The sequence below is a fragment of the Ciconia boyciana genome, chromosome 3, assembly GCF_034638445.1.
Source record: "Ciconia boyciana chromosome 3, ASM3463844v1, whole genome shotgun sequence".
Taxonomy (NCBI): domain Eukaryota; kingdom Metazoa; phylum Chordata; class Aves; order Ciconiiformes; family Ciconiidae; genus Ciconia; species Ciconia boyciana.
The window spans coordinates 85,282,521-85,292,721 of NC_132936.1; the positions used below are offsets into that span (position 1 = coordinate 85,282,521).

At 38.2% G+C, this 10,201-nt stretch overlaps 1 protein-coding gene across 6 annotated transcripts in view; it reads right to left on the reverse strand.

Annotated features, from left to right (window-relative positions):
- ERO1B (endoplasmic reticulum oxidoreductase 1 beta) overlaps positions 1–10,183 on the reverse strand; it is a 32,533-nt gene extending 22,350 nt beyond the window's left edge. For 3 of the 6 annotated variants that reach the window (XR_012041591.1, XM_072856416.1, XM_072856414.1), the window contains exons 1-2: positions 9,797–10,179; positions 4,927–5,046 (exon numbers count right to left, since the gene is read on the reverse strand). Coding sequence is in view for 5 of the 6 variants with exons in the window: in XM_072856416.1 (XP_072712517.1) it covers positions 4,927–5,046; positions 9,797–9,895 (219 nt within the window). In the remaining variant the exon portion in view is untranslated. Of the gene's footprint in view, positions 1–3,825; positions 3,941–4,926; positions 5,047–9,796 lie in introns of all 6 variants that reach the window. The other 3 variants (XM_072856413.1, XM_072856412.1, XM_072856415.1) reach the window with 2 other exon arrangements.
- Positions 10,184–10,201: the final 18 nt, after the last annotated feature.

The following is a 10,201-nucleotide window of genomic DNA, read 5'->3' on the forward strand; positions in this document are numbered from 1 at the left end:
AACACATATTATATTAAAGCACAAATTAAATCTCTCACCACTAATTTAACTTCAAAGCAGTAAATAAACTACTAAAAAGAAGGCAAATCAGACATATGCAGCTCTAAAATGGTTGTACTTACAATCAGTTGCACTTGTACCATACTGATCAAGAAATTACATTTGATTGGGGACAGAGTAGTGCACAAGTTTACTAATTCAAATAAGTGCTTGGATGATTTCAGACTTCAAGCAATAAAAACAGGCAATAATTACTACACATCATAGCTAGTCAAGGAAGAATGAGTATCATAATGGCCTCAAATTAGAAAGCTGATATAGCACAAATATAAATAACGAAGAAAAGCCACTTCAGAAACATTGCCAACAAATCCTGTGATGATTAGTGCTCCTGTTTGTCATCAAATGGCACAAAAAAGGCAGGGAGTACCACATATATTAGTATATACTACATGGCAAGAGATTCAACCGCTTTACTACACTTCACTTGGATTGTCAATGTGAAAGTCAGTGAAGAAAAAAAAAAATCCCAGCTTTCCTTTACATTAGCCTCATACATATTAACATTACTGATAAAAAACACTTTAACCTTATCACTCCTAAACTGAAGACTACCGACTAAAGGTTTTCCTGCATCATCAACCAGAAACACTGCAGAAGTACACCATCTTTGAAATCTAACATTACAAATAAAATACAAAGCATTTATCCTCAGTAGAAACCTCTATTTTCCAGATAAAAAGTCAGTTTTAAAACTTTCAAAGTAAAAAAAAACCCCACACAAAATAAAAATTACTTCTACTCTTTCACTTTGTTTTCCTTTAGCACAGCTTGTACTAGTTTCCTTCAGTTGATAAATACTATTCATGAAGATATTCAACTGAAGTCACTACTTATATCCAACAAACTACATCTTGAATGATGTGATGTATCACTTCTTATTTGAAACTGTTGCAGATATTCAATTTGATTCTGTAGTCAGACACAGCAAGAGTTCTATAAAACACACTGTAAAATTAAGCCTAATATTCCAATGATGGCATCAGGCCCTAGAGCAGTTTCAACACAAAAATTTAAGAATTATAAATGTCCTTATAAAAATTATTTAAGTCTATAAATCTTAAGTCAGAAAACTAATCCTTATGCTAGCTTTCAGAAAAAAATACATACAAGCTCTACAGTAAATTAATAGTCACACACTATAAAGAACAGTATTCTTGCTATACCTAATAGGTTAAAAGATTGAGACTAAACTTTTAATCAATTTAGTCTTCAAAAAAACATGTTTTCCCTTATATGTAGAAACATTTTTCTAATTCATGTAATTTATATCCTACACTTTCACTTTACATAAGGAGAAACATAGACAGGAAACAAAGCTTAAACATCTAGTATAGTAGTGCCAGAGCAGCCCCTTAGGCAAAGAATCAGCAACTGAACTCTAAATCCCATGCTCTGATGAACTTGGGAGTCCACTGCCATGTGGTACCTGAAGGGTTCCTGCTATGATAAAAGAAACATGCTACTCAATCTTTTAATTTGGAGAAAAACTGAAATCACTGAGCCATCTTGAACAATTATTCCATTAAAAAAAACCACCTTTATGCTTTGACCACATTTAACTGGCAGAGTACATTTATACTGGATCAGTGATTTGCTTTAAGTGGCCTGTTTTTTTGAGGGAATATAGTAATAGAAGCCCAATGGCTACATTCACTGAATTGTCAAACCAGAGCCTCAGCAATAAAAAAAATGAATCAAATTCAATTTTTTTCCCCAGCATTATATATAACATACTAAGCATAAGGAAAACTAGATCGATATGCCCCTGATACAAAGCAGGCACAATATGAAGAATCTGAGATGAATTATAGCCAGATTTTACTCTCCCTCCAGTCTATTCTCTTAATTTTGGCATCTAAGAAAAATCAAAACTATGTACCAGAAATAAAGAAACAACCTTTAATGCTTGAAGGATAAACTGTTCTGTGGCACTACGTACCCAAATTAAAGCAAAACAAAAAGAATTCCCTCTTCAAATGTTCTGTCAATACCACAAAAGGTCCCCAAAGAGCAAAACTTAATGTTTGACTTGCTCAATTGCCCTTTATTATACTAAATTCCTCTACCAAACCTTTCAGCAAGTAAGTTCTTTCTGTGTTTTCAAAACACGCATACAAAGTTAACTGCTATATAACATCTGAAGGAAAGACTGTTTTCCAGGTTTCCATTTTGATGTACTTATTCAGCATGACTGGAAATTACAAATTCAGCTTTAAAATGTTAAAGAGATTCCTCAGTCAAAAAAACCTAACAAGTCATTAATCAGATGGTACAACTTCTTAGGAGTGATGACAACTATCTTCTAGTTACAGTTCAAGCCATGCTAGCACAGATACATTAAAAGCAGAGATTTTAGGTTGCTTCCCCCCCCGGCCATTGCCTCTATTCAATCCACAAACACCATCCCTAGAAAAAAAAAATATGTAAAATTTTAGATTTTTTTGTTCTTTTTTGTTCACTCATCATCTTTTTTTAAATAAAGCACAGAAAAGTGTTTTGTGCTTTATTTAAAAAAAATCACCTCACCTTCACAATAAGACCTATTATATAAACCATGCCACTCCTACCAATTTCTACCAAAAAAAGGACCAGCTAACATAGTTAGACTACAAACTTCTTTGAAGTAAAATCTAACAACAAAAAATGGTAACACACTTAGGAAGATACAAGTAACTAGGCAGTTGCTGTTCTTACACAGAGGAATACTGGAAACAGAAGAATACTGCTGTCTAAACTGCAGATTAATTCAGAAAGAACACATGCAAATCAAGATATACTAGTCCCAGAATGATTCAAGAGCACTAAAACCCAGCGCGCGCACACACTTCTGAGACAAACTGAGGCTGTATAGCACTTGTACTTTAATCAATACCAATCATGCACTGACTACATAGAACATCCTTCTACTTTCTTCAGGGTCTGAAGTATTAGATTTCGTTATTATCATTTAGAGTATTATTCAATACTTGTCACAGATGAAAAGTTAGATTTCTTATAATGAGGCTTCCATACTTTGTGTGTTTTGATGTATATAACTATACAGATACAAAGTTTTTTGTTCCTTTATTTATTTCATTGAGAAGTGTTCCACTAACTATCTAGAAACCACCTAGCACAATTTCAGGAAGACTTTAAAAAGAAAATTTTCTTCGGCCTTTAAATAAAAACTAGCTAGTCCATTCAGTATTATACATTAAAATTTGAGTTATTTTATGGCTGTTGAACTAGTAACACAATGGGAATACTGTGACTGTAGTTACAAAAATTCATGATCCAAATTCCTATTACAAATTAAATTACTTCAGAGTAGGAGTGTTTTCACTCCCAGAACAAGTATACTCCCCCTATGCTTACTCAGTATTTAGCTACACTGTAGTTGACCTAGATGATCATTGCCTACCCTCATGATTTCCACATGCATCTATGTGCTTAACAGCACTTCCATGATTCCGTGCAGGGACATCAAAAAAACTCCGTTGTTTATTCAAAGGGGAAAGGGTGAAAAATGTTTTGACTTACTTATTCAGTTTGCTTGTTCAACACAAATTCTTCCCTGTCAAAACTGGAAGTACTAAATAATGTGTGGCGATAGGTGGACTGCACACTGGCCCTTGTAATTGCCCATCTATTAGGAAGATCAGTATGAAAGATGAGGTAGGATTGCAACACACCATTAAAGTATGATCTGCAGAACTGCTCTTAAAATGAAGATTAGCTCTAAATCTGCAGGATGAAATTACTGTTGTATAAAACCTTGTATACCTGTTGGTCCTCTTCTTCAAATACTTTGTTTTGTATCTTTCTGTTGCCTCTGGAGCATCTAATTACCACTACTATGTGATGTATTATCACTGAAGTTGCACATATCTTGTTTCTCCTGAAAAGTGAAGTTAGAACTGTATCATGTAGCAGGAGGAGATTCAGGGTGAAGTTACACATTACTGCTTGCTCAGACTAGAAAGGGAAGATTCTAGCACTTTTTTTCTCCTTCCTCACATTCACAACCCCATCTTGCATGACTTTAATACTTGTCTGATTCCAGATCAGCTAGATAACTTGTTACATCCTGGAAATAAAAAAAAAAAAAACACCAAAAACCAAACCCACAGCCAAACCCAAACATCCAAAATAAAAATCTACCAGGTTAAAGAGATGCATTGGCCTCATGCACAGTCAGACAAGCCCAAGAGCTAAAAGTAGGGAAGGGGCAGGACTGTCTGCCCTAAAGGAGTGTAACCTCCTTTTTCCAGTGGCAGGCAACCATTTGATTAGCTCAGTCCAAATGCAACCTCATTTTCAAGTTAAGCATATCTGAAAACAGAAGTATCAGTCTTCAAAGTCTTATTTTGCTCATCAGATTCTAATACAGAGAAAAAATGTTTAAAGTAATAAAAACCTGATATTACATACTACTTGGAATAGTGTAGGAATAGTGTTTGCTATCTAGAGAACCATTAAGATCAGAACTAAGACAGCAACTTATAAGAAAAGGAAATCATTGCAATATTTCCATTTAAAATTACACACATTTCTCAGAAGACAAGTACTGCACACTGTCAGAAAGTTGCTAATATGCAATCCTTTTCTAGATGCAGCAGTACAAAGATACTGCCTTTAAAATTACCACTTATCAGTTGAATGAAAGCAGTCATGATTTACTGTCACTGACTCCAGGATTAACACAGCAAACATGACTTATTACCAACATAACTATCAGGGACTGAAAACTTGCTACAACCAAATTAAAGAGCTGTGTGCTTCTAAAAGACAATTTAATATAGACAAGCTGATTTGATATGTAATCCTCCCTATATTTTCTGGATTTTATTTAAATTATTCAGGAAAATACCATTCTAATTGTACCTTGTAATATCTGAAGTAATCACGTTCTTGCAGTTTCTGTATTTTGGGGAAGATCTTGAAAGTATTGAAGTCATCGATGCTTTCTATGTCACATAAGCAATCATCTAGTACTCCTGTGAGCTATTAAAAAATACATAAAAATTTATTTTTAATCAAGAAATGCAATATTAACTACAGAAAAATCCTCTAAAGAGAAAAAGATGGCAATCAAAAGAAATACTAGTGAAATGCAGTTCCACAGCAAATAATTTATTTCTCATCATTAAAATACCCTACAACGTACCTTACACATCCAGAATTAGAAAAAAACAGACCTTAGCACTTTTTTTGAGCTTAAGTCCACCTTCAAATGCAACGCTGAATCAATGTTAGCCAGATTAACACTTTTCAGCCCTGAAATTAGTCGACAGATTCAGCATACAGAACTTCCTGCAGAATGACCAGCAAGATTTTCCAAACTATGAACACATTGTATATTAGCACATCAGTGTTGCATACCAAGTATTCTCCTACCAACTGCTCATTAGTTGAATTGCCTAAGAAAAGATAAATCATGCATTGTCATCTTATTTTCATAATTCTTCTCAAAGTGTAAGAACACTCCAGCTAGTTTCTTTAGAGGCATGGGAGAAAGGGGAATAGGTACTTTTGTGCCCAAGAAATTAGTAACTTCACAGTAAAATTCTACAAATAAATACTGGGAAAACCAGGTGGAGGCACCTGTATTCTAAGGCTGTAAATCTATTGTGAAACTAAGTCTGAACTTTCCAGGTCCCATCCCTCTTCTTGTGCCAGGACAGCAAGCTGGTTCAAGGTACTGCACTAGCTTAAGATCACCTCTACAAAAAGGAGTGCACACAAGTGCAGAAGCACTACTGCCAGCACAGGAGAGGAAGGCAGGACTGCGCAAGTAGCAGAGAGGACAGGCCCAACTAATGTAGTAGACTAAGCTACAGCAACACTTTTGCTAAGACCCTGACAGTGTCTTAGTGAAAGGCGGAAACACTGAAAGTGTGATTCTATGAACTTTTGTATGATAAATTTAATTAAATCTAAACTAACTACTCCTAAGCATAGCTTCTTAAACAACTACAAATGTGTTTGAAAGGCATTTCAAAAGTAAGTGAGGTCTTTAGACCACATCTAAGCGAATGGAACCAAACACTGCTGTTTACTACTACTATTCTTCAGCCAGACAGGAAATTCATCGACATACATGACAGCCTAGAAAGAATATAAAATAGGAGAGTCCACACATCTTATATCTTGCATGGGCTTAGAAGAACTTCTAACTATTAAAAGGTTATGTGCAAAAGGAGACAAAAAATATTTTGTGGCTTTTTTTTTCTCCACAGATTTCACATAGATGAGATTATGAAATCATCTAATCTGTTTTATGCATGATAAATCACTCTACTACTTTACAGAACAAATAACCTTATATAACCAGGCTTGATGTAAAAGAGTCACTAGAAAGTGAATTGTAGGCTCCTGCTCTTTTATGAAGCATAAAGGAGGCCTGGAAAATGGATTTCCCCCAATCCCCTGTGAGAATAAAATGGTGAGGGTATGGCAATAAAGCATTTAAGTAGAAAATTCACCTTATGTAGATGCTACTTCTCCTGAGGCACTAAATAGGCTGTCACAATTCTGCAGAGTAGATATGGCAATGAAGCAAAACTCATTTAAGGGAAGTTACTTTAACCAGTCTTCCATGCTGTTATGCTTGCCTTGCTAATGTTATCTAACTTCAAACCTGAGCAAACAGCTATGAAAGAGCCTATCTGCAATTACAGGTTTTTCACAAAGCCAAGAAAGCTCACAGCCCACATGACAGCCAACTTCAAAGTCAGAAGACAAAACTTGTTATTATTGATACTTACAGAAATAAAACCCCCATGCATTTTAATCTATAATGATTTCATTAAAAAATTTCAAATGTTCTTATCGGTCACACATAGGCAGAAATTAATTTTGCAGTCTTTACAGGTAACACCATGCCACAAAACAAACAGTGATACATTTCATTATAATATAAAAAGGCAAAAAGATAACTCTGAACATTTTGCTCAAATATTATTAAACTGTATAAACAGGATGAACCTTATGTGAAGAGCAATAATTTATTAAGCTGAAAGCAGTAGGAAAGAGCCAAAAAATTTTCTTTGGACTCAGAAGATAAAGAGTAGGAAACTATTTTGATGACCACCTCATGAAGCTATCCACTGCTTACAAAAATATTTTTACCATCTATGCAAAACTGAAAATGCTTTTTCAGGGGAAAATGTTCCAAATAAGCATGCAGTAGTTACACTCCATGTCAAATCCCCATGGAAAAATAGAAAGCTGCAGTCTTTTTATTCAACTAAGATGGCAAACTAATGGAGGTCACACCTTTGCCAGATGTCTCTGATAAAATCTTAATTCTAAGAACATCTTTCAAAACACAGTACGGTTTACTTAGAACATTATGAAGTTTCAGAAATAAACCCTCCCCTAAAACCAGAACTGGTCTAAGAAATTATTAAGAGAAAAATTAATTTAGAGTAACAAGAGCAAGCAAATGAAATTCTCCATTTTTTTCTCACAACTTTTTCAAAACTGGAACAGTTAGCTCCCTGTATACATAAAATAGCAAAATCAATGTTTCCTTGGAAGGCATGCTCTAAAATTAAACTATGCTATATCTGTACCAAATCACAATTCATGAAATGGTTTGACAGTACATATGAAACACCAATACTGCACATCAGCGGAGTCAGTTCATAGCACACTAACACAATAGCAACACAGGCTTCAAGTACCCCAGTTAAGTGGTTTTTTTATTAGTCCAGGTGTAGTCTTCAGTGCTCTCACTTGCGTAATGATGAAACACTAAGAACATGCAGAAAAATGTTTCACTTTTGTCGACACCTGGATCTTCCAGTGAATTCTTTTTCGAACTGGAGACATCAAAATAAGAACAGTGTATTACACAGCTAAAATTATGTATTGCAAGACCTACTTTGCTGTTCACACAATTGGTATTTTGCCTTTTTTAAATTGAACTATACCAGTTAACTTAGTCCAAAATTATAGAGCCAAACGGTACTGTAAGTTATCACAGCTTTCATTACAATGGCCAAGTATCAAGCTTTCTTTTCATCTGCTAATTACTTTGAACTCTACAGTAAGCTCTAAAAGCATTAGCCTACTATAATTTGTGTTCAAGAAGTCATCTGACATAGAATAGCTATTTCTTCTATATTTCCAATATGCTTATCAAAGTATTTCCATGTATTGTCAAACCTAGTTTAGTTCTTGTACAGATATCAGAGCTATACTGGAGATGTTAAACGTCTAACATATCTTCTCCAAGATAAATCAACCTTTCAGAAGAAAAGGTCAACATCCAACCTGCATCATTTTCTCCTTATGAAATCTGGAAAGAGAAATGTATTCAGCACTTCAACATTAAGAAAAACCTGAATAAATGCATATACTAACAAGCAGTCTATTCAAACAAACAACCTTATTACTGTTATCAGGTTGTTGTACCTCAATTGCTTCAATAATTAGAAGACCACCTGGGACACCTTGTTTTGTTACTTAATGTTTTACTTTGCCATAACTGCAGAATGAGAGAAAAGCTACAGGTAACATGACTCAATGAAGTAATAGCTAGCTTATCTTTTCCCTGAGCAAGTCAAACTCTAGATATTTAAACTCTGAATACAATATGCTAACAATTTTATTAAATAGCAACAACCAATCTCTCTGCCAAGCATCATAAGAAAACCATGCCAGTTTGTTAATGGCTCCTTTAAGAATCCCAATCCAATTAGCATTTAGTTATGCTAAAATAGCTACTAAAATAAGGGATTTTTAAACCCAAGAAAACCTCAACTTACAACAAAAAAACCCCTTCAATAAAAGCTATCTGTGCTAGACTACTCTAGTCACTGCCTTGGACGGTCACTTACAATATAGCATGTTATACAAAGCAGAAATTTAGAAAATGTAAGAAAAATAATAGCCAGATACAGAAGACAAACTTTGCTCCACGTGGACATTGTATTTCTATATAGTCTCACTCTAGTATCTTTGGCCCAGCTGAAATGCTTCCCGACTTGACACCAGCTATTATTTCAGTCACAGTCACACTGCTGATGAATAGCAAACTCCCAACTACAGACACTTGTCCTTCTGAAGCTGTGAAGGCAGTTTACAGAAAGAAGGCGCATTCTCATGCTTCTTTGTAATGTGGGCAAACAGACACGACCTAAACACAAGCCAAGACCAGGCACTGATATTACCATATGGTATCTCATGGACTTCATAAGGACACCGAAGTTTCTGCCTAAGCCAAGGGTACGATCCAACCCGGAGCTCACCACAACACCCCACAGACAGCAAGCAGCATTACCTGGATTAAACAGCTCCTCTGTGTAGCTGGGCCGTTATATATGGGTACCAGATCAACCAACATCTCCCCTCACTATAGCAGCGGGGGCCCACAGACCGGAGGCAACCAACTGCGCGGCCCCGGGCTGGATCCCAGCAAGTAGCAACCGCAGGGTATCGAATAGGAAGGACGTGGGCTACAGACTTCAGCGAGGGATCCCCAGACTTCGCCGCCGGGGAGGCTGCACAAGACACGGCCCAGAGCTGCCCTCTCCCCCACGCCCCTCCGAAGCGCCCTCACCGCCTCCTCCAGCCCGCGACAGGAAGGACCTCTGCTCTCCTTCCCCTCAGCCAGGGGTCCGCAGCCCTACTCACAGCCGGTGGGGCACCCCTGTCCGGCCGTGCTCTCTTCCCTCCCTCCCCACGTCCGCCCCCCCCGGCCATGAGGGGACCCTGCCGCATCGTCCCATCCGCCGCTGGTTCCTACCTGGGCCTCCGCTGTCAGGACGCAGCTGAACACCGCCAGCAGCCGCGCTGCCAGCCGTGCCCTCGCCGCTGTGCTCCGCACGGCACCGCCGCCGCTCATGCTGCTGCCGCCGCTCCACCCGCCGCGGCTGACGGGGGAGGGCGGCCCTCGCCCCGTCGCGCACCAGCCGCCGCCGCCACAGGAAAGAGACGGACGAAGCGAGGGTCGGCGGCGGTGGCAGCGTCTCCTCCCGGCGCGGCCGCTCCTGCCTGGGGCGGGAGCCGTCGGGCGGGGGCGCCGCGCTCACCTCAACCTGCCCGCGCGCTACCGCCGCCACAGCCCCGACGCGCGCACCCGCTACCCTCGCGCAGCCGCCGCCGCCCCCACGGCCGCCCAACCGCCCGCTCCTCCCGCAGCCGCGCGGCG